General features: G+C 43.8%; 1 protein-coding gene across 1 annotated transcript in view; it reads right to left on the minus strand.

The window, feature by feature from the left end:
• The window catches only part of FBN1 (fibrillin 1), a 722,489-nt gene that overhangs the window by 488,415 nt on the left and 208,391 nt on the right, over positions 1-25,683 (minus strand). Inside the window, exons 4-5 of the mRNA XM_085644212.1 lie at positions 19,513-19,608; positions 18,366-18,461 (exon numbers count right to left, since the gene is read on the minus strand). Coding sequence (XP_085500338.1) covers positions 18,366-18,461; positions 19,513-19,608 — 192 coding nt within the window. The remainder of the gene's footprint in view (positions 1-18,365; positions 18,462-19,512; positions 19,609-25,683) is intronic.

Raw genomic sequence — 25,683 nt, forward strand, 5'->3', positions numbered from 1 at the left:
TTCCCTGGAACTGAAAGTAACTACTTTGTGTTCTTTGTGAAAGAGCAGAATGCAGTCACTCACAGTGAAGTTAGTCAATGGCTGAAGTGGGTTGAACCAATACCCCATCCTTTAGTGTAGTGGGCAGAAGAAAACTGAATGACAGTGTTAATGTCTGGATACCTATGTCTCAAGTTAATGGGGCTTCATCTGCTAAAAGTTTAAGGTTCTCATTTAGAGTTTGGCAGATTAGGAGCCTTCTGTAACTTGTCAGAGTTCCTGCACAGCCACATTCTTAGTTCTTCTGCCTCATTTAGAGGTGGCCAGATCACCAGATTTCGGCTGCAGAGGAAGCCTCAGCTGGCTTTTCCATCAGAAACCTTTGATTATCGTGCATAATACCACACAGTTCTGTGTCTACACAGTTATACCCCATTCCAAGGAGTGTACCTTATAATAGGAGTAAACATGTACTGCACTACTTGTTGGAAACGATAGTTCCCGCCACCAAGACTCTTTGCACATGTGTAATCATAACTCATAATCAGGGCCATTGTCTTATAGCCATGCAGGCACACTTCTCATTCTTCTCTCAGTATGCTAGTCCACCTTGGCTCCAGGCCTTCTCTTTTCCCCTCCACTTCTCACAACATATCCCTCAAATGGCACACTATCAGATTTCATTCTTTGCCCAAAATTTCTGTGCCACTCATCAACATGAAACTGTAGTAAATACTGTAGAACTTTCCTCGTTCTGCAATATGCCCCTACCATTTCTCCTACTACACTTTTCAAGTTTGCTCTCTCATTCAATGCCATCTGAACAGAATCCTTAACCAGAGCTGGGCTGGCTTATAGGGCCAGTTCAGTATAGTTTTTCACTGTTAATTTCTCTGATATAACCAAAACCATTGCCTGCAGCAAGCACAAATGCATGCAAACTCCCATGCCTTGCAAAACACCCATACAGTGTCTTTACAAGTTCAAAACTGCCCTTATCTGCAAATGTAGACCGCTTTTATTTTTAGCTATCTTATTCACTAATGGGGGCCACTTTTATTTTGGTGCCCGGGCCTATTTTCTGTCCCAGACGTACCTTGCCCTTACCAATTTGTTTGCCCTTTAAATTATTATGTTACTGTGTGGACTGTACAGAGGAGTCATCACGTTTGATATTATCACCTGCTAAGAAGATATGCATAAAGTTAGAAGGTAATTGTATACCATTGTCCATCACTATCTGTAACGGGTATCCTTCTCTTAGAAACAAAATCTTCAATATGTTTATTGTTGTTTCAGTATTAATTTCCTCACAAATTCTGCTTCAGCAAACCTTGGAAAAACATTTACCACAACCGTGGCAAAATCTTAGGTAATCCATAGGTCCAGTAAAATAGAAACAAGATTTCTCTGCTTCCGATGCCTTAAACTTTCCCATTGGACCTCCACTCACTTTCAACCTTTTCTCACTGCTGAATCATAATTAGAAGTTCTCCACCCAACCTTTAACATCCTTATCTATTCCTGGCCACCAATACTTTTTTTCTACCCTGCTTTGTTAATGTTTTTCCTAAATGTCCCTCCTGCACTAACAACAACTTTCCTCTAATCCAGCTAGTGATGCAAACCTTTCTTTTCTTGATACCAGATTCTTTGAAACTCCCAAACTCAACTCATCCTTCAATTTTCGAAACACTCACAATCCTGCAACCAAATGCCCCTCTCTCTTCTAACATGTTTTAAAATATTTAATAATTTAATGCATCATGAGATCACTTTCAGCAACTTTGTCCCGTTATTCATCTGATGGATTTTTTCTGCCCATCTTTATAGCATCTTCTATGAACACCACAACACACTCATCTAAATTACATTTTACTGCATTTAGATCCAAATCTCTCTTCTTCAAAGGCATTTAATATACGCAATCAATGTGAACATTCCTCCAACCTGCCACATGCTCTTTCTCAAAGTGAAACTCCTCTAATCTTGAGGCAATCGTGACCAACCTTGCATAAGTATTATCTCTTCACTTACCTCATGTACTTTTAAAAACAATTCATTGTCCATACACTAAGTAAAGATTAACCCTAACGAGTACGTCCGAAAACACTAAACATCCATCCTCCCTCTCCATCACAGAGTAGGTGTGTTCTGCTGTGTTTGAGGACCTGTAATCAAAGGCAACCAGCCTTCCTTTTAACTTCTTTCACTTGATACTGTACAACTCATAATTCATGTGTACCAGATGCTGCAGTGAGTATACTCTTTGCTTTAATGTCAAACTGGCATAATATCTTAACACACAACTTTTGTTCCTTAATTCTATTGAAATGAAATTCTTGTATGATCCACCACTTAAACATCTTCCCTTTTCGCAACAATTCCCGCGATGATTATGTGTTTTTCGCAAAGTTTAACGTACACTTAAAATTATGTTCTACTGGTCCCATGAATGAGAATCGTTAATATTTGTTTTCTAGGGTGGGGACAATTGAATTGACCTCACAAAATCATTCTTTGGTTTTACCCCTTGGCTCAAAATTGTGCAGTCTTAAAAGTCAATATTATTTAATAGGAACGCGCATTTCTCATTTCTAAGAGTGAGACAAACATTTTCAAAATCTATAGGATCTTTTTCAAGGTGTAGTTATGTTTCTCTTCCGTGGCTCCGTGTATTGATATATCATTTTGGAAAAATCTAACATTTTCCTGCGTTTGAACACATTCGTCATCATTGTTGGAAAGACGCTGGCTACTGACACTCACTCAAAAGTAAATCTAGTGCACTCAAACATGCCCTGCATCCTTATTTGCGTTGTTAGGGACTTTCATTTGGTGTGTAGTCTGATTTGATGATAGGCCAAATTCAAATCTAGACTTTATGTCACTCCTTAATAGCACCATTGGATTGATGTTCGGAAGAACTACACTCGTCATCATTGTATGTTGATTGAAATTTCTCAAGTCAACACAGACTATCAACCAGCCATCCACAATTTTTGTAATAACAAAGGGCAAGAGCCATTTTGAGGTTTCTACTGCCTCAATACGTCCCTCCTTTTACATTTCTACCAATAATTGCTTCCTTTGGCCCTCGCCACCAAAGGTATGCACCTCATGGCCAGTATGACAAGTTCCAACAATTTTATTTTATGACCACATCTTTTGAGAATTCCTATTTTCTCCTAAACACTTCACTGCATTCCTTGAAAAATACCCTTACCCGCCTGAGTTTGTTGAACAGCCAAACCTTTTTCATCAAACTTAGCATCTAAACAATATGGAAGTAATATTGTTGCACCCAATCTAAGATTGCTGGTCCCTTTTGTGCACATACACCTTGCCTTCTGCTGACTGCCACTTCAACACAAATTCAGCCCACATGAATCCTAAAATATCTATATCTTCTCCACTATATCCCTTGTGCTGTATATCTTCCAGGTGTAACAACTCACTAGTCAATATTCTTTAAACAAGGACTTTAGCATTGTAGTGTACATGAATCCGGAGTCCACCATCAGTCCTACCTCTTTGGCATGTATGATAAAGCTTGCCTTTGGTCTGTTCCCACTGTTTTCATCAATACCCTTTTCTTCTACACACAACACTCAATTGCCTCCTTCATTTCCCTCCACTGCATATTCTACTCATTTTCGGTCTCAGGCTAGACAGCACATGTGCTGTCTCGAAAAGACGTGTTGTGTTTAATCTGTGGACTTCAACCCGCCCACAGGCTTCCCATTTGCTTACTCAATCAATCAATCAATCAATCAGGATTTCATAGAGAGCACTACTCACCTGTTAGGGTCTGAAGGCGCTAAGGGGAGGGTGTGAGCAGCTCCATTGGGGTAATTCAAAGAACCAGGTCCTTTAGGCCTTTCTTGAATTGGTGCAGTGTCGGACTTTTCCCGCCTGCTCCATCGTCTGTTTCACATTCTTTTCACCATTTGTCCATGGCATGCATGGTCATGCCTATTCTTGTGTTTAGCCTTGCCTCCAAAGGATGGACCAAGTTCTTGTAAGCAACCACTGCTCCCTTTTTAGGACCATTTTAGGACCTACTTCTTTCTTTGTTTTTCAGTACTCGACACGGTGCTTGTGCTTTTACCAGCTTCGTCTCCTCCCGCCTCCACTGCCCCCAAATAGCGTTGCAACAGTAAGGCACACGTAACTGCTCCCTTGACTTGCTCCTTTTATTTACGATCGAGCACGCCACGTGAATGTTGCTTCAGTGATATGCGGTTGTTCGCTTTACTGTTCCAACTGCACATCGAGTGTTACCACTCCCTTGACTTCCTCACCATCCTAGATAACAGCTGCACATGTGAAGAGATGCTGCGCCTCTGCAACATGAGTCAGATTTCAATGCACGCTCTAAAAGTCTGATTTATGTCTAAGGCACGATTGCATCAACAATTTAAACTTCCACTAAGGACTACAAAACTACACATTTTATTGATGTGATTTTTCTTATAAGTGTGTGCAGTAGAAAACCTTAATCACACCCTGAGAAGTAAGGAAGTGTGGATCACTTTTAAAGAGAGATAAAGAATGGCAAAGTTCAATGGTTTGAAAAACTGCCCTAGCCCACAAAAGTATGTGGCATGCTTCATCATTGGGCAAATGATGAAGCATGCCACATACTTTTGTGGGTGATGGCAGTTTTTTCGAAGCATTGCACTTTGCCATTCTTTATCTTTCTTTAAAAGCGATCTACACTTCCTTACTTCTCAGTGTGTGATTAGGTATACCCAGAGGCGGGCGAAGTAAGGTTATTTCCTCCTCCCCCTCTTTTTGTGTGAGGTTCAGTAGAAAAGCTTGCTGTCTAGTTTATTAAAAGCTTTTCTCTTCACTGTTCCCTTTTATAAGCACTGGGGGAGAATGTGGCCTAACTGCTTGATCAGCCGGCTTTGAATCTCAATATCGGCTCAATGTCGTGTGATTCTGGGCTAACCACTGCCTCCCTTCCTAAAAATGAATGAATGCAACTGGTGCTCATGTACAGCACTCCGATTCCTTCAGGTCGAGTTTGATCTCGGTAAAACTGCACAAAACAAAAAAAAGGTGGCTTCTTGCTGAATACTCTGCAATGCATTTTAAAATAGGCAAGAACTTTATATTTGTTGAAACGATTTTGCAATTAAAACATAGTTACGCACCATGTGAATTTACACATTCACACTTACCTTCATTCTACACATCTACAGGCTTCACCCTTTTTTACTTTGCTTTCAGCCATGCTGAACAGCAGACATGCTGCTATTCAACATAGCTAAAAGGCATTAACATTGACCATGCCAATAGCTCTCGGATTGCCGAGACCTATTGGCTTTGCAAATGCTTGTTTTCCCTAAGTTCCTGTAAACCCTCGCCAAGTGACCTCGTCTGCCCACAAGTGGTGAAAGCATTCTTTGAAATCAGCAGCATGTGTAACACTTCACACATAAAACATCGCAATGAAAGTATTTATACTTGGGTTTCTTGGTATCCCATAAAACCCTTTACCTTGTATTCTTTCATTTGTTTCTCCTCCTTTCGTCCCTTTGTTTTGTCCTTCCTTATTGTCTAACTATTCACATCACTATCTCTTTTAGAGTTCATTTTGTGCATTTTTTCATGCATACTCTCTTATGTGCTATTCAGACTTTTTTCTATTTGGTGTTTCCTTCTGCGATCAGCTCGGCATTCCACCTTTTATAAGCAAATATTTTAAAACATTTATGAATGTAGCTTTTCTAAATTGAGACTTTTTTTAAACAGATTTTTCACTACGCTGAAATATTAGGAGGCCTTAATCCAGTACATTAAGCATAGCTATCAAGTCACTGTGTTTTCTAAGCCTTGAAACTATTTCCTTGATTGCCTTTCAAGAATGGGAGCGGCTCCTCCGCTAAGGCGGAGGAGCGTTGCCCCACTGCTTTAAGCAGTGAAGAGTAAAAATAAAATAAGATAATAACGGGCCATCTGTTATTATCATGTTTGTTTTTCTATTTTAGTTGCACTGCAGTGCATCCCCGCTGGTTGGGTGGGGCGGGCTGGCCTCCCCTTACGGCGAGGCCGAAGGGGGAGTGATGGCTGCACCTAAAGTGCGCATGAAGGTTTGGCCGGCCGTCTTGGCTGGCCAAACCATCTTGCGCACTGTGAATGTTCTCCACAGGCTGTATTATACAGCCTTAGTGGAGAACATGCCCAGCCTCCAAGCCACTGCCTGAGCGCCAAACTACGGCGCTCAGACCAATCACAATGATGCTTAAGGCAGCATTGTGATTGGTCAAGGGATTCTGGGAGGCTGGCTGCTTCCTGGTGGAGAAGACGCAGCCGCTGCGACCACGACTTCAGGTACGTTTTCTTTTCTTTGTTATTGTTTATTATTATTTTTATTAATCCCCCCTCCACTCCCCGACCACCTTCCCGCCCCCCACGTCCATTCAGTAGCAGCCACTACTGTTGAAGAAGTATTATTTTTGGACGAATTCTGGTGCTTTGGTTATGCGACATTGTTACCCAGATTATAATAGTGTGATGTATGTTCAGTGTGTGAACCATACAAAATGAATTTCATTAATAAAATCTATACATTTGTACATTTGCCGTTTTTATGGAGAGGGTGAGAGCAATGCACTACTATTCAGGGCTAAAATTTGCCTGTGAATACTTGCCGGTCATCCCCCCCGAACCTGAGAAGGTCATACTCACCTGTGAATATTCACAGTCAATTTTGAAAATATTTGCTCAGTTCTAGCATCATAGGTCACATAAAGTGAAATAAAAAGTTGGGCCAACAGTCACTATTTCCTGCTGCCCTAAACCCTTGTCTATCAAAAGAGCAATTAAAAATGTCTTCTCATATTACATTATTCCTGGCAAAATAGCGCTACTGCTCTGTCATTTTATTTCAGTTTAATGCATTGAAGTTTGCATTGCTAGTCGCTGAAGTTCCTTTTTGGTGCATGTTTGCACTGCAGATGCCTGATTATTGGCTTGTTATAACATCTAAATTCTGAAATGCTCCAGATTTATGTACGATACGTTGCTGCTGCCTACCAGCTGGAATAAACATTATGTTATAAAATGTACTTTATAGACCTCTTATAAGTAGAAGAGAGAGCCACGGTCTTGTGTATTTTTTCAGTGCTTGGCAGTGCAGAGCGCTCAAAAACAAAAACAAACAGAATAACAAACACACACAAACACACAGAAACACACACACACAGAACGTCTATTCATTCCATGACATTTCAATCACCTTACGCACATACCGGCTGATTTATGAATTACATAATGAATCAGTGATTTGACAGCTTTGAGCTCCCTCTTAATATGTGCACACAATTACAGAAATCAGGATTTGATGAATCAATATGCAGCCGATATATACTGATGATGTTTTCAGTGTGTCCTTCTGAATAACAACCTATTTATTGGAAATCAAAGATCAGACACTAGACACTGATTGCAAGCCATATCTCTGCACTAGGAAACGCATAATGTGTTCCAGGGCAAGGAGGGATTTCCATCCTTATTTGCCAACCTGTCAGGAAAGGGGACAGACATTCCACCCGGGCACCATTCACAAGCCGGGCGCACAGCCAAGGAACAACAGAAACGGCTTCTTCCTGTTTCTAATCTGGTGAGGGCAACCTTAATCCAAACAATTTACCCTTCCCTGGGAAATATTTGACAAAAAGGATGTGCTCACACACCACTCCAAGAATGGGCATTGTGAAGCTTGAAAACCGTTGTGAGAAGTAACTACCTGCCAATTAGGCAAGGAAAGGATTTTACCTATTAAAATACAAATTGACAGTTGTATTTTCTATTACTTTATGGCCACCTTTTTGTAAAGCGAAATAGAAAAAAATCATATCCATAGCATGCGTTTAACAGTATATTATAAAATTATTGTATGAGTAGCCACTTTCACCTTCTAGGAGGCACTTGTAGGACCATGATGCAGTCTTACAGGTTTGTGAGGCACCACTGAGCTTATTTGCTGTAGTATACTCAAAGAGATTTGCTTTGCAATAATAGGGTCGCAGTATACGGCAGTATGCTCATACTACGCTCAAGTCGATACCGTAACAAAGGGTATGAACGTGCAGCTCTCCCTTCTTTGGAGAATACTCCGACTCTATCACAGCAACCAGAGTTGAATTTTTGGAAGCCCACGCACCCTAGAACACTGTCACTACTGTTACTTTGGCTTTTCTAAGAGCCTCATTTTCAGGATCCAAAGATTTTAGAACGAATCATCCCATATTGAATTAAGATCTGAAAGTGAGACCACATACAACCAGCTCTCAATGCTCACCACTAGTTCACCAAGATGACATTGACCTGCTTGGGGCATGTGCACCATTCATAAAACATTGTGGGTAAAAGTCCCTGGATACCTAAGGAAACTGATCTTGATCTCAAGTCAACAAGAGACCTTCGCTCAATGTCTGCCTAAAGGACCAACTACCAATCCCTCAAGAGGATAACAAACGGAGGCAGATCTCTTTGTGTGCTCTTGACCCAGAACCATGAGTTGACCCAACCACTAGAATTTCAGAAATCTCCTTCATTTGAACTTTTCAGACTTCCCTTCATGAGAACAGGGTTTGTGTCAACTATGGGACATGGTTACTCACCCTCCCTAACTGGACTCTAGTCCCACTCTCCCAACCATCAAGCTGTATTTCTTCATCTCACCCAGAGCTCTGAACTTACTGTAATGCAACATGCAGAACTTTAAGAAACTCCCTCAAAAATAAATACATATTTTTTTTAATAAAAACAAAAGACAGTAGTCTGTCTGTTTACTATGCACACAGTAAAACAACAGGCGGTTGTGGTGGCCGGCATGAGAGCACATCAGAGCATAAACACGGTAATAGCAACTTTCATAAGTATTTTTTTTTCATTAAAAAAAACAAGTTACCCTTCCCATGCTTTATTCCAAATTATATGATATCAGGCTTGCAATGTAGGCTGTTTGATATGCTCATTGTAAACGCACTTCTGTATTTGCTGTAAGTATAAAGCAGACGTTTGTCTCTGCTTTCTGTCATCTTAGTTGCTGTACATAACACCATCATCACCACCTTCTTCCCAACAGGTGCAGGGTTTATGCACATCGCGACCAGACCATTTTCCCCCAAGAGAACATTATCTTCGTGAACTCATGCCACCTGTACAGCCTGCTTCATGTCCGATCAATGGCCACTGGTGTGCGGAACCCTGCCTTGGCGAGCCCATTAGAAGGGACAGCATCAATTGTCTTCAGCTGATTGCCTCTTGCCTGGTAGACTCATTCAAGGCTCCAAAGCTTCATGGACCATTCTTAAAAGCCACCTCTTTCAAATGAAACATCTTAGGTTCTGGGCTTGCCTTGATTCAAATCTGCAGGGGTTTGTATACAATGTGCCCTACAGCGCCTTTACACAGTGAATGTGTTCATCTGGGAAACTTTCCTCTCCTGGCTGTTAGATAGTACACTGGCATTTTAAAAGATTAGCGATTGCTATTATGATTACAATGGTGTATTTTCATGTGCATGTTTTAGCCATGGATCCAATGAGTTGCTCTATTTGTTCAGGGTGAAAGATTCTGCATATCAATCGGGGAACCCAGACCAGCCTACGAAAAGAGGCATCTAAAATGAAGGCCAATCACCACCAAGTTATAAACCATTGTGTGCGTAAGACACCAGTACGTCTACAGGGCAGCCAGTGGTGCGTGCGGTGTAACACAAACTGGCAGGGCCCCCTGCGGAATGTGATGAGGGGCCTGAGTATCCAATATCTCACAGATATTCAATAGCCCGAGTTGATGGGGGCACTTGCATTGGTTGGGGGCCCCGGAAGGTGTGGGAGTCTGTGCCTCTGTGGCCTGTCTCACACCCCTGAGAGCATGACCTTAAAATGTTCTGTAACACCCTCAGGTGTCACGGTAGAAAAACAATTCAATCCATGACGTTTCGACTCTCTACAAAATTGCAGACTGCAATGTGGACGCCTTAAACATCCAACAACACAGACCACAAGCAGGGCTCCGACGTCTTGCATGTTTTAATTGTGGATGCTCAGCTACACATTCCATGATGTGGTGGTTCTCGGGCACTGTGCACAGGGCTTTCAGTGAGCTGGGTCTCACGGGTGCTGAACACCGGCAGTTTTTAGGTCTCGGCTAGCGAAGGCTGCGCTTGCGCAGTCTCGCTCGCGAGATTTAATGACTTGGAGAAGAGGGGCTTGAACCCGCCCCTCTTCTCCCCTCTTCTCCATTGGCTGGCCTCTTCAATGCTGGCCAGCCATTGGAGAAGAGGTTAGTCACTCCGTACAGGCCCCGTCCTTTTCGGATTCGGGGGCGTGTTTTTGCAACTTTTCTAATTATCTCCTCCAGCCAATGGCTGGAGGAGAGAAAAGAAAAACACGCCCCCGAATCCGAAAATGCCGCTGCCTTTCTCCGAGGCATTTCTGCTTCGCCTCGGAGAAAGGCAGTGGTGTGCTTGTTCCTGTCTTGGCTGTGGAGTCACCTCAAATTACTTGGACAAAGGAGGTAGAGGGAACTCAAGCGACGCGCCCATATCTTTTTTTCCTAAGAGGTTGTGTGACGTCACCTCATGTGTCGGCACAAAATATGGTTATGAATCCCCAAGCCTAATACTCATCAAACTCGCAGTGGATAGCACGAATCGCCAGCGTAAACAGAGTGTGGGTGCTTTTTAAATTTAGAATCAGCGCGCAGAATTGGCAGCGCGTTTTTAAACTGAGCGCGCGTTTTTCTTTGTGTATTCATTTAATCTTTCTAAACATTCACTCGTATTAACGAGCGCCAGAGTAGCACTTACTTGCACTCTAATCTGTGACCTTCACTGCGCTTTTCGCAGGCCGTTAGCCGTCAGTCCAGGACACTGCAGCACCGCCATCTTGGGGGTAGTGTAGAGGACTCTGGAGAGTCGCCACTTCCGTGTGTGCTCTAGTTGGAGACACAGGAGGCGGGGCCCCTACTTAAGACGAGGGGAACAAGCAGCTCGCTCCTTGACATCGTCTCATCAAACTCGCAGTGGATAGCACGAATCGCCAGCGTAAACAGAGTGTGGGTGCTTTTTAAATTTAGAATCAGCACGCAGAATTGGCAGCGCGTTTTTAAACTGAGCGCGCGTTTTTCTTTGTGTATTCATTTAATCTTTCTAAACATTCACTCGTATTAACGAGCGCCAGAGTAGCACTTACTTGCACTCTAATCTGTGACCTTCACTGCGCTTTTCGCAGGCCGTTAGCCGTCAGTCCAGGACACTGCAGCACCGCCATCTTGGGGGTAGTGTAGAGGACTCTGGAGAGTCGCCACTTCCGTGTGTGCTCTAGTTGGAGACACAGGAGGCGGGGCCCCTACTTAAAGCTGCTATGACAACGCGCAGCGGTGACGCGCAGCGGAAGCGCCGTCTCAGCGCCGGAGTCACGCCAGAGTCCAGCCCGTCTGTGCCCGTCCGGGCCCAGACGGGCACAGGGCAAGATACTATGGCGAAATCTAAGGATGCGCTTCGCTCCTACGATCGCACAGAACTGATGGCGCTTCGGTATGCACTGCCTAACAGTGAGGACCTTTCGCGGCGATCCTCCTCCCCCTTCACTAATGAGGTAAGGAGAAATCCCCTGGCCCCTATAGGTAAAAAAGAACTGGCGATAGGCCTTTTGAATTGTAGATCCCTCCCGCGTCATGCGACAGAAGTCAACCTTCTTATCCAAGACTCTGCCCTAGACGTTTTGCTGCTAACGGAAACGTGGTTGACCCCGAGTTCCGACGCAGATATCGTGGAGTCCCTTCCTCCAGGCTACCTGATCTGTCATGTTGATAGACCAGAAGGGCGAGGAGGTGGCCTTGCCATAATCTATAGGAATGTGTATGTCTGTAGGGTACAGAATGGTCAACTCTTGGATTGTGAGAGCTGCCATTTTTCCCTCAGGATATCCCCGACGGTGTCCATCTCGGGCCTGCTGATCTACCGCCCCCCGGGCCCCGTGGGCAACTTTGTGAGCTCCCTAGTTGAATCAGTTACGACTCTGGCCATATCAACAGACAATTTTATGGTGCTGGGCGACCTGAATCTTCATTTCAACGAGCCCACTGACCAAACAGCTCGGGATCTCCAGAGCGTTTTAAAAGAGTGTGACTTGAATTTAATCAACTCGGGGCCCACCCACGAAAAAGGACATTTACTTGATCCGATGTTTTCGAACATCCCTCTCCTCTCGGCAAAGCCCGCCCTCCCTCTTCCCTGGTCAGACCATTTTTTGGTCCCAGCCTGTTGGCTAACTGATCCACTACCGACATGTGCCAAACAGGCCTTCTTGGTGGACCGAGCGTGGTCCAGACTGTCGGTGGAGAAGTGGACCTCGAAACTGGAAGAGACGATCCCTCCCTGCGTATCGGATCCAGTTATGGCCGACTCCAACATTAACAACTGGCTATCCGCCTCCCTCGATACTCTGATTCCGAAAAAGAGAGTCCAAAAGAGGGAGAAACGGGTTGGCTCAGCTCCATGGTACTCGGTCGAACTACGCACCCTCAGGAAAGGATGCAAAAGGATGGAGAGGCTATGGAGGAAGAACTGGGACGATCTCAGGAGGAAAGAATATCGTGCTGCAATGAGGGGCTACAAGTCAGCTGTACGACTTGCGAAGGCTCTCTTCTTTGAAGATCGGATTAAATCTGCTTCCAGCTCCTCCAGGGAAAGCTTTAGAGTGCTTAGAGAACTGCTCAAAGTCCCGGAGCCGGTTGCTCCGCATGATAAACAAAAGAGCTCGGAACTTGCGGAGTTCTTTAACACAAAAATAGAGAAAATCTTAATTTCTCTTCCCCTGCCCAGTTTAGCGCAGGATCACGGTAAGCGAACTGGGGAAACCCAGGAAAGAGCTAGCACTCCTGGCCTGGACTACTTTGGCCCAGTGTCAGTGAGCGACGTTACTAAAACTCTATCGCTGATTAAAAGTGGTTCCCCCATGGATCCAGTCCCTATGAAGTTTCTTAAACAGGCAACAGCGACCATCGCAGCCCCTGTGACTGATCTAATGAATGCCTCTTTTACCCAGGGCCTGGTCCCTCCCACCTGGAAAATGGCAGTTGTTAGGGCTCTATTAAAAAAATCCAATTTGGATCACACGGTCCTTTCAAATTATAGGCCTATTTCACTGCTGCCGGGCCTTGGCAAAGTCGCTGAGCGACTGGCCAACAAGCAGTTGTCTGCCTTTCTGGAGCTGAATGGTCTTCTCCAGCCCTCCCAAACTGGATTTCGCCCAGGCCAGGGCACTGACACAGCTTTAGTGGCGGTCGTAGATGAGGCCAGACGGATCTTAGACACAGGAGGATCAGTGGCAGTGATCCTCCTGGACCTCAGCGCAGCATTTGACACCGTGAACCACCAGGTGCTGATACAGCGGCTGGCTGAGGTCGGGGTGTCTGGGATGGCTCTGCGATGGCTGAGCTCCTTCCTATCGGAGCGAACATACCAGGTCTGGGATGGATCGGAGAGATCTAAATCAATGCCCCTCCAGTGTGGAGTGCCACAGGGCTCCTCGTTGAGCCCTACATTGTTCAATGTTTATATGGCCCCGCTGGAGGGTGTAGTCTCCCCCTATAACATCAAAATCGTCAGTTATGCTGACGATACGCAGCTAGTCGTTTCTTTGTCCCATCTGGCCGACAACCCAGACATTTTGAAGTCCTGTCTTGTGGATGTTCACACGTGGATGGGAGAGTCCTCCCTCAAATTAAACGGCTCAAAAACGGAACTACTGCTGCTGGGAAGTAAATCTACCCTACTTCCCCCCCTCAGCTGGCCTGGCTGTATGGGTGAGCCCCCTGCCCCCAAGGAAGCTATTAAGAGCCTTGGAGTCTGGTTAGAACCGGACTTGTCCCTCCGTACCCATGCCAAGAAAACAGCAGGAGTGTGCTATGCCTTACTTAGGTCGGCTCGGAAAATCTTCCCTCTTCTCCCGTTAACATCAAGGAAGTTGCTGATCCAGGGTCTCATAACATCTCGACTTGACTACAGCAACGCTATCTTCTTGGGTGCCCCTGAATCTACCTTTAAGATCCTGCAACAGGTCCAAAACGCGGCGGCAAGGCTGCTCATGGACATCCCGAGGATGCAATCTGCGAAGCCGGCACTAAAGGCATTGCATTGGCTCCCTGTGCGGGAGAGAGTGACTTTTAAGGCACTTTGCTTGGCTCACAAAATTCTTCGAGGGAAAGGCCCCCCCATCCTAAGGAATCTAGTTACGGCCCATAAAGCAAGAAGAGAGCTGCGCTCAGATAGGCAACACCTCCTATCCGTCCCTAGAGTCAAAAAGGCCCGCACTGGGGGCAGAAGATTCTCCTTTAATACAGCAAAGCTATGGAACTCGCTCCCGATTAAACTGCGCGCTGAGACCTGTACATTGCGCTTCCGCAAAGATCTTAAAACCTTTTTATTCCCTGGATAATCGTTCTATTGCTGTTTCCCATCTTGGATTGGATGTGTCTGGAAGCGCCGGGATGCCCAAGGGTAGCTGCGCGCTATATAAGATTTTAATAATAATTTAATAATAATAATACTTAAAAGAGAGCTCAGGTGAAGAAGTACAGAGGTAGGGTAATTTATACGTATATAAATGGGGCTTGGCTGCGGGGTTATGATGTCCCTGAAAACTCCTCTCGTAGTGAGTAAAGTTCAGTAAATCTCAGATGGCTACGAAGCGCGGCTCTGAGTAATTTTTGGTTTCCATGACATGTGCTCTTTGTTTTACGCTTCACGTCTGCCACCCAGGAGCGCTGCCGCCTCCGCTTCCCGTGGCGGGGGCACGCGTGGCCCGGGCATGCTGCAAACAGGGGTCCGCTTTAATGAGGCCGAGGGCCGGGCGGGAGGGAGTGCCTGCTGTGGCGTTCCTAGGATTGGGCGCAGCGTGGAGGGCCGGGGGGAGGCGCCGCCCTGGGAGGGAGAAGCTGCTCACTGGGGAGCTAAAGGTGAAGGTTGGATAAAATGTTTTAGAAGCCAGTGCCCCTTCCTAACTCCCAGCAGACACCAAGCCCACGAGGAGCCGCTCCAGACAGCAGAAGGGGCGCCGCGGACCCGGGACTCCTCACCATGGCCAGGACAGTGGTGGCAGCTGCAGCAATGCTCCTCTTTCTCACGCAGGCATTTGCAGTAAGTCCCGCGGAGTGCACTGACCCTCGTGTTGTTTCGAGCCACGCTGGGGAGACTTGAGCGTCAAAGTTGGAAACTCCCGGTGTTTGCAGGGCTCGTGCTATAGAGGGGGAGGGGTCCCACGCCTGGTTTAATGTGATGCCTTCTCAGCAGGGGCAACGTATCGTTACGAGTTAAGGTTGCCTCCCCACGCAGAAGAAACCAAGGCAGTAGTGTCAGGTTTATGGCCGCGGACATCTCGGGCCTCAGAGCCCTCGTGTGAACCACTTTTAAAACGTCTATGTTTCTCGGTGCCAATAATGGGCTTTGGGTGCATTGATTTCTGGTCAACCTCCTCCAGGTGTTTCCCAACTCCCCGGATGTGGAGTGACGTGTGAGAATGGTAATATTCTGCCTCTATGTAGATTATATTGCAGCCTATCGTACGATGCTGACGTCATAATTTAATGTGTGGCTGGCTGCACAGATGGGATTTGAAATAAAGAAATGGTTGTCTGACGTCTAGCTTATGTAGTTTAAAACGTGCTAACTGTTTTGTAAGGTAGTTCTCTCGGTTCCCTAGTTTCGGCTTAAATTAATGGCCCTAAAGCGCTACATGCAGCGAGGACGTGGTTCCTTCGAGGCGCATGGCTCTTAAAAGGTTTTTGGGCCCTGGTTTAGTTTTCAGGGCTCCCCCTCTGAGGGCTAAGTACACTTTAAGGGGCTGGGAGAGGGCTTCCCTGAGGGGGCACATTATCGCCCCAGGGCGAGGCATGCTGGAGCGTGCACCGTCGGTGCCAGTCTCCGTCTCGGCGCCCTGCAGCGCTACCTGCGGCCGGCCGGGGTCTGGTGCCGGCGGCTCCCCGGGGGTGCCTTCACAGCTGCTCCCTAAGTGGTTAATTGGCTGGGAATGGGCGGCTGCGCCCTGCTCCCGCCACAGGCCCGGATGTTTGCCCTACGCCTTACCTGCTCTGTTTATTTGCAGCCAGAAAGCTAATCCCTGGGGGTCATCTGGACAGCGGTGTTTGAAGTCCGTACAAGGAAGTCGCTGCTATATTTTCATTTTTTTAATATTTTAGCAATTGTACTATTTTTACCCCAGCCTTGTGAGTTATGTGTAGATTACTTTTACCTGGTTGTAGAAGGCAATGAGTTGGTTGTGAGGGTTTGTAATGTGACACCCTCCGCTGCGAACACGAGGGTTGTTTTTGTTAGCTTGAAGCCCTGCTGTGAAGTAGGTGTTCGTGGAGTTAAGGTCCCATGAATTAGTTGACACCTCTGCAAAGTACTCTTTTTGCCTACATAGTAGGGGCAGGTGAAACCAGTTGGTTACAGTAGTACGTTTAAACCTTATATTACAGTGCAGGAATGATATGTTTTAAGTTTTTCCCACTAAAAAAGGGTGCATGCCCAGGTATTGAGCAGTGACCATCAACTAACAAGCATTTACAATGCAACGGTCTCGGCATTGTTAAAGTTAGAGCTATTGGCATTGCTCATGACAATTCCGTTTCTTTAAATGTTTTAAAAACATAAACAAAAATAATGTCATGAGCAATGCCAATAGCTCTAACTTTACCAATGCCGAGACCATTGCATTGTAAATGCTTGTTTAATGGGGGCCTCGAAGCGGGTCTCTACCGGGCTCTGTTTTGTGCCCTGGCACACGCGGTCCGTTTTTTCCGGACTGCAGTGACAGCAGCACCATCGATGTGCGCGTGCTCACACTGCTCACTTCTCACTAGTGGAGAAGTCACGGCATGACGTCATGCCAGGTGAGCGTTGTAGGGGAATGGAAATCCTTTAAAGAGAGTAATTTTCTTTCTGGATTTCGCTTCTCTTTTTGAAAATTTCCCTTCTCTTTTTGAAACTCAGGAGCAGCAACATTGTCGTGGTGTCACGAGGGCTGTAAGTGGAATCTTTTTCAATATTATATACAAGCCATAGTTGCTGCTTATTTACCTTATGCAACTAATATTTATCTTATGAAACTAACAACCATTGACAAAGCCAATAGTCCTGACTTGTTGTAGGTATGATGTTACTTGTTGTATCATATATTTGGATGCAATGACAGTAACAACAATATAAAAGTCGGGCGGCACACTATGCTCAACACAGTTTTTTAGCTTACTTGTTTTAAGCCCTTAATTACATTGACCACCCCCATTTATGAGACCCCCCAGTTTTTTCATCCCATTTAAAGCCCTGACTGTTGCCCCTTCCTATCTAGACCCAGAAACCCTTTCTATGTCCAGAACTGTGGAAGGTCCACACTGCGGGGAATTGTAATGCTCTACTCGCAGCATTACAATAACCTTCTCTCTGGAGTAAGGCTTCAGGAGTTTTGTAACCCCAGGGTTTCCTAAGGTCCTAGCACAACTTTGGCTGCAACGCAAACAGGCTTAAACAACCTACAGCACAGACAAATTGCACTGCAAGGCTTGTAAGTAGTGCTTTAAATAGGCCGGTACTCACAGGTACTGAGTACCAGCACTTCTCATTTTTATCACTCTGAGTACCGGCACTTCTCTACTACCGTGGAGAGTACCGGTACTCATGAAAGGTAGGCGCATTGGCCTCTAGTGGTGGTACCCTGTCTCTTTGACCACCAAAGCACTTTTCTAGCACTGACCTGAGCCTCCGCGGAACTATTCAGCGTGGGCTCATTTGCATGATATCCGAGTGTTTGCCATCATGCTGTTTTGCAAGGAATCGAGGCAGTCCAGTGACAGCGCAATGAAGAAACCATTGGAGGTAAGGAGGTTAAAAAGGCTTTAATCCCACCTGATTCTTTAGTGTGAGTGTCTGCTTATGTGTGTCTGTTTGCCTGCTTGCATGTACGTGTTTTTGTGTGCGATAAAAGCGAGAGAAATGTTACAAAATAAGGAAATGTTAAAATATCACTGTGGTTGGCTTTAGTTTTGTATAACAAATTAACCTGTTTTGTTTATAGAAACACATTTATCATGTGTTTTGGTATATGCTGCAACTAGTATAGAAGTCAATAAGCATTGGCATGTCTTGCCTTTAGCCCCGCACCAAGCACCGCCCACTCGCCACATTTAAATGAGTACCTGCACTATTTCTTTCCCATTTAAAGCACTGCTTGTAAGGGAGCACTTGGCTAAACAATTCTAATGTTAGATACAGCTGCAACGACTTGCAGATGACAGCAGAAAAGATTGTTTTTAGTGGCGATGTGGACACAAGACTGGAGTAACAGAGAGCGTCTTACCTCTTTCGCACTGGGATCCAGTGAAGCCATACATACAAGCACATCGGTTAGGAGCCACGCATCTTCCTCCGTTCAGACATCCATGTTCACAAACAGCTGCCAGGTGGGAAGAAAATCCTTAATGAGATTCAGTTGTGCAATGAACTACGCCATCTTGCATGCACTGAGGACAATAACTAGGGTCTTTCATTTTCTAATGTATTCAATCCCATATTTTGACATAGACCCGAAGAGTGAACGGCCGTGGATCTTGTGTCACACTCAAATGTCACTTGTACTAGATCAGAGTGTGCTGCATCACCAAGAGTGAGCGCGAGCTCCTGGTAGCTGCACCCGGAAGTAGTGGCCCCATAGGGTACGGTAATTACCATGCATGGTATTAAAAAAATATTTCGACTTTTACCTACAGAATTGCACATCGATATCTGCACGTTTTTTCCAAACTCCTGACACTCTTCCCTGCACTTTTTGTTGCATACACTCAATTGATGATTATTGTTATAAGCTAATAAAAACCATCTCAATATCACCATGAACATTAATATCATAAAACATATAAAACTCAGCTGAACCTTTTTTTGCTAGGTTGATCCCACTCAGTGGCAGTGAAGTCACGGAACCGTGGCAAACACCTAAAAAGGACTTAGAAATAAACCTCATATTGCCTCTTTCTAACTTAAAAACAACGTTTTGTAACTTGAAAATTAAGCTGAAGGTTAAATTGTGACTTTTTAATTGAATTAAATGGTTACTCATTCACCTTATTTTATAAAACAAAACCATCTATGACAAAAAATTGTTATTTCTGTTTCATCCTCTGTGCCAATCACAAAAATTTATAGATTCTTCAGTATTGATATACAAAAATATAATAGCAATTGAAAAAAATCTTGGGAAAACAGATTCTTAAAGTAGTGAATAGCACAATCTTAACACTCTCGAGAACTGGTCGAAATAAAGGGTTTACTTGGGCATCGTTCCATTTTTCGGAGTCTCCAGTGGAATGAAAACTTATTTTAACTGATAAAAAGGAACGCTGTGGGCCCTTTTCTGACTGATTACATACTGATTCTTAAAAATGGTAATGTTTTGCTTACAAAAAAGGTACAGACAAAGGACTTTCTATAAATGATAAAAAAAGACTTACGCTGTCCACAGTGTGGTCCTGTGTATCCCTTTTGGCACTGACATTGGTCTTCATTGCAGGTTCCTCCATTCATACATCTGACGTTACAGTGTTGTACTGAAAAGTGAGAAAGACAAAAAGGACAGATTCATAAGATACATCTAGCAAAATGTTCAATCAGTATTAAGCCACAATGCTCAGAAAATGGGCAGCTGATAGGCAAAGCCGCGATTGGCTGGAATTGACTTGTGGAATTCAATAACAACAAAATAATCAAGCTGTAGACACTGTTCTCAATTTTTAGGTTGAGCATGGGCAGCTCATGCGCTGCTCTGCAAGGCATGCTGTATTCAGGTATGAACTTAAAGCTCCGCCCATCTTCAATTGGCTCCTGTTATTGTTGTTTCTAATTGGTTGCTTTTGATTCATGAATAGGCTTATTAGTCCCTCCTTGTCTGAATTTGTAACCTCCCATGAGGACTGGAATCTTTACTTGTGTTCTTACATGCTCTATTTTATCTACAGTCTGTGAGCACTATTTTCTCAAAGGATTTTCCTCTATTCCAGGCACAAAGTGCTTTCCTGCAAGGGGGCCCGCTTTGCCTCCGGGCGCCCTGCTACGGTTTCAGCACGGCGACCACTTTTACATTTTTATGACCAACTTGACAAACAAATGCTTTTGTTTTGTAAAAGCGCACCATACCGCGCTTTTACTTTAATGACGGCTGTGCACCTTTCTTTATACGAGCCACATCTAAAGAAAGGGGCATGGCAGCATTTAAATTAAAAGTACGGCAGGGGGAGCTTTTACAAAAAAAATACATTTAATTGTCAACTTGACAAACAAATGCTTTCTTTTAGGAAAAGTGCCCCATACTGCACATTCACTTTAATAGCGGCTACGCACCGTTCTTTATTCGAGCCGCGTCTAAAGAAAGGGGCGTGGCGGCCATTAAAGTGAAAGCCCGCCATGCTTTTTTTTTGTAAAGAATTTGCAATGCAAGAAGTCTCGCATTCGTGAGAGTTTAAGCTATTGGCATTGTAAATGTCAATGCTTTTTTTAAAATCTGTTTTAAAAACCAACACATAAATAAAAGGCACTGTCATTTACAATGGCAATAGCTCAAACTCTCGCAAATGCAAGACCTATGGCATTTCAAATGCTTTTTAATTTAGTGAGTGAGGGGCACTGTGAGAATGTTTGCAATAAGGTACACAGGAACTGCTGCAAAAATGGGTATGGGTGCCCTTGGGAGCCTTTACCCTTATGGCTAGGGAGGGGCAAGGAGTTATCCCCATCCACAAGATAGTGCCAGGCATAAATGTGGCACCCTAAGACACCTTTGTTAGAACACTGCTGGACCTGTTGAAGAACAGAAGGACTGCACTTGCTGTTTGGAATCTGTGAGGGGACCTGAAGTGCTGGAAGTGCTCCCACTTGTACCCAGGACAAAGTGGACCTCAAGGGTTCATCGACTGACCTCCGGTGTAAGCTACAGCACCTCAAACAGCTGCAAGAGGACTTTTACGTCACTGGGATAAAAGTGCACAAGATTCAATTATTTTATGACTGCAAATTAACACTTGGTAAGATTAAAAAAAAGCTAATTTTCACTTCTCAGTCAAGCCATTTCCTTTGTAAGTTCATCTATTGACACACCAACTGCTTTCTAAATTGTTTCCTTTAAACATTAGTTGTCTTCTGGAGAGAATGAAGGCAGAGCCAATGTTTACTTAATACTTTAGAGACATGAATTGAGCCCTCTGCCAGCGGAGTGGTAAGCATTGAAAGGTAAGGTTTATATGAAGCCAGGAAATAGTTTTGGAGTAGAGTTCCTCCGGCTCTCTGACGTAAATGTCAAAGTAATCGAGATAAGGCTTTACGGGCTGAAGGCAAGATTGTAGAATGTCAACTTTTTATTTCCTGATTATCTTAGCTGGGAACAACAAGTGCAGTTAATGCTGCAGGCAGGCGTTTGCAACACACGAGACACAGATGATGCCGCTGCACTATTTCCACAGTAATCATCCTAGAATGTTAACCTTATGATAAGAGTATACAGTGGGGTATATATCGTTTTAGCCAGGAATACTATATTTATTTGTGAAAGAACTGGTATAACAAAGTCTATGTGCAATTAACAGACTATGAGCAATTTTTGATTAAAGTTATCATCCATTTACGAATTCTGTTAGAAAAAGTCATAAGAAATGTTCCATTGACAGATCTAGCACTAGAAGGTTGGATTGCTAGGTTGTGTTTCCTGTCTACGTTCTTTAGCTTGATTTTTATGATACTGAAGTATGTTAGTGGGATGTGAATGATTGTGCAGTGGGTAAGATTTCAATTGGTGTGATTGGATTTGTATAATGATATGAGGGGTGGAGAAGAGAGACTTTTACATATGTATTGTTGTTATCCAATGTATGTATATAACTGTGTTTGTTTTTATCTAGTCAAAACATATATTTTTGTTCCGTATTTACATATATAATGTATTTTGTGTGTTGTTCAATAAAATTCAATCAAATGGAAACAAGAATTGATGAATATATATTAAAAAAAAATGTAGTTGAACCTCGATCCATTTTGAAATTCATTTTCTATATATAGCGAGATATTTCCGCTTTCTTATATCCTGGGCAGGTGGCATATTCCCTGTCTAGGGTTACTTCTAGATTATCTCAGAGAGAGGATCAGCGAATATATTCCAGCGCGTACCCTGCATTCATCCGCCACGCGCCTTGCCGTAATGATCCGGATCAATCGCAGTAGAATAGGCGGGAGATCCTTTTCCTACTTGGAGCCACTCATCTGGAACAAGCTTCCAACAGACCTCCGTTTGGTCAGTAATCTTGCTGCCTTCAAGAGGAAACTGAAGACATGGCTCTTCAGGCAGCCAATATGGGTGACACGGTCTGTTGCCCTTAGCCTGAGCGCCGGGACATTCTGCTGAGTAGTCGTGTGCTTTACAAAGCAGATTAACATAACATAACACTGAGGATATTATGTGGCGAAGGGAGCTTCAAGCACATGTAGGTATATTATTCATTAGTAAATTACACTGCACCACAAATTGATGATTTAATCAGAGGTGTGAGTGGATCTCTGGTGGAGGTGCTGGTAGACTGTGAAGTATCAGCAGAGATTATGGGGCCTTTCAGGAACTGGCACTGGTGTATACGAACTGCAAGCATCATTTGGCAACTAAGCACCAGCCCTCCTGGGATTGCCTTTGAAGCCATCAAGGTTGAACTTAAGCCTGTGGCTATATCAGAATTAACATTAAACATTTGATGATTACATACAGTGAAATCCTTTGATGGAGGAACCCTGAATCCATCTGCAAAGTTGCATTTTGATCCTGTCCTGTTTTTCCCATTGTCATTGGCCCAAACAGCTTCATGACGTACATTGTGGTTGCCTTCTATAAACTGATTTCTGCCATGATGGATGAATTCAAAATTGAACACAAGCAGTAGTCCCATTGCATCTTGATACAGGCAACATACTACTTTGTGTCATTTTACAAAAGCACATATGTCCTTGGAGTAGTAGCCTATGTGCACAGCATGCACATCAAGAGTCTCCATAAGTTTTATAGAGTGGAACGTGCATCCAAAAGCGCCAAAGACTCCCTATCCCCATGTGCATCCACTTCAAGTCCCACTGCATTTTTATCCTATTATTTTCTGTGCTTGAAGCTGATGAGATGGCATTTGATTGCATATTATACACAATAAACAAGGCAATGCAATGCAATATATGGCATCCATATTCAAACATTAGGATGGATCTGTTAAAATATACTAGCTTCTTCAGTATTGAAACTAGGATATCTAAGAAATAGATAACAACATGCCAGAGCTTCTCCTGCTATGTGTCTTCAGGATTGTAGAGTGACATCCCAGTTAATCCACTGGGCACCTTTCATTATCTAGTTCAAAGTATAGCTCGACACCTTGCTTTCCAAACCACACCTCATTTAAGGTGTAATATTAGATCCTGTTGCCCACGTAGGATTGTTACTCTCCCAATCCCCTTTTTCGTGACCTCTCAGATCGCTGAGCAATCTCCCCCACACTCTGATTGGAGGAGACTTCAATAAAGCAAGCATGGTACACACTGGTGGATAAGTCCAACACTGCTCTTTCAAAACTATTAAACCTGAAGCATATTTGAAATGAGTGTACATTAGCTGGCTTTATAAAACATCTACAGTATGAATCATTCGATTGATTTGGATTTCTGTAATACTGCACCACAAATTGATGATTTAATCAGAGGTGTGAGTGGATCTCTGGTGGAGGTGCTGGTAGACTGTGAAGTATCAGCAGAGATTATGGGGCCTTTCAGGAACTGGCACTGGTGTATACGAACTGCAAGCATCATTTGGCAACTAAGCACCAGCCCTCCTGGGATTGCCTTTGAAGCCATCAAGGTTGAACTTAAGCCTGTGGCTATATCAGAATTAACATTAAACATTTGATGATTACATACAGTGAAATCCTTTGAGGGAGGAACCCTGAATCCATCTGCAAAGTTGCATTTTGATCCTGTCCTGTTTTTCCCATTGTCATTGGCCCAAACAGCTTCATGACGTACATTGTAGTTGCCTTCTATAAACTGATTTCTGCCATGATGGATGAATTCAAAATTGAACACAAGCAGTAGTCCCATTGCATCTTGATACAGGCAACATACTACTTTGTGTCATTTTACAAAAGCACATATGTCCTTGGAGTAGTAGCCTATGTGCACAGCATGCACATCAAGAGTCTCCATAAGTTTTATAGAGTGGAACGTGCATCCAAAAGCGCCAAAGACTCCCTATCCCCACGTGCATCCACTTCAAGTCCCACTGCATTTTTATCCTATTATTTGCTGTGCTTGAAGCTGATGAGATGGCATTTGATTGCATATTATACACAATAAACAAGGCAATGCAATGCAATATATGGCATCCATATTCAAACATTAGGATGGATCTGTTAAAATATACTAGCTTCTTCAGTATTGAAACTAGGATATCTAAGAAATAGATAACAACATGCCAGAGCTTCTCCTGCTATGTGTCTTCAGGATTGTAGAGTGACATCCCAGTTAATCCACTGGGCACCTTTCATTATCTAGTTCAAAGTATAGCTCGACACCTTGCTTTCCAAACCACACCTCATTTAAGGTGTAATATTAGATCCTGTTGCCCACGTAGGATTGTTACTCTCCCAATCCCCTTTTTCGTGACCTCTCAGATCGCTGAGCAATCTCCCCCACACTCTGATTGGAGGAGACTTCAATAAAGCAAGCATGGTACACACTGGTGGATAAGTCCAACACTGCTCTTTCAAAACTATTAAACCTGAAGCATATTTGAAATGAGTGTACATTAGCTGGCTTTATAAAACATCTACAGTATGAATCATTCGATTGATTTGGATTTCTGTAATACCTTCTCATAAATAGATTGTATATTTGTATTTTAGGTTTGACAATTTAAATAATTTCAATATTGCTACACTAGATAGTCCCTTCATGGAGCTAACCAATAGAGCTGGCTCGCCAGTGGCAAAAACTAGGATATGGCTGTTGTATTATGCTACTTTGAAAAAAGGATTACTTGAAAAGAATGAGGACAGACATTTCCCCTTACTTCAAAGTTAATTAGGGATAAAAGGACATACACTGTGTGGAATGCTGGTAAGGCACCCTGCAAGGAATTGTGCATAGGGCAGAGTTCTAAACTCAAGAGTTTTAAAAGCACTCCTATTAAATTGGGACATGAATAGAGCGGGTGTTTTGACAGAAGCAGATGTTAATCTCCTACACCAGGTTCAGAACTGAATACTTAATTTGCTAAAAAGGCTCAGAATAAATTATGTGCACATTTTTTCCCAGCAAAAGGTACAAAGGCAGAAGATGTTGGAAAATATGTTGGAGCCCAAGTTTAGTGTGGCCAAAGACTTGTGCGCTTGTGCAGTTTTGAAAATGCCCCAGCACATGGCACTTTGGGCCTGTTGGCAGTAAGGCAAATGGAAACTACTGTAAAAGTGGGTAAGGTTACCTCCTGGACCCTTACCACATTGCTTAGGGAGGGTCCAGTAGTCACCCCAAGATACTATTCTTAGAGGACTTTTTGGACTCCACCTTCTGTTTCAGACCTGGGAGGAGACCTGAAGGACTGAACCTGCTCC

Source organism: Triturus cristatus, chromosome 3_1 (genome assembly GCF_964204655.1).
Source record: "Triturus cristatus chromosome 3_1, aTriCri1.1, whole genome shotgun sequence".
Classification (NCBI taxonomy): Eukaryota; Metazoa; Chordata; class Amphibia; order Caudata; family Salamandridae; genus Triturus; species Triturus cristatus.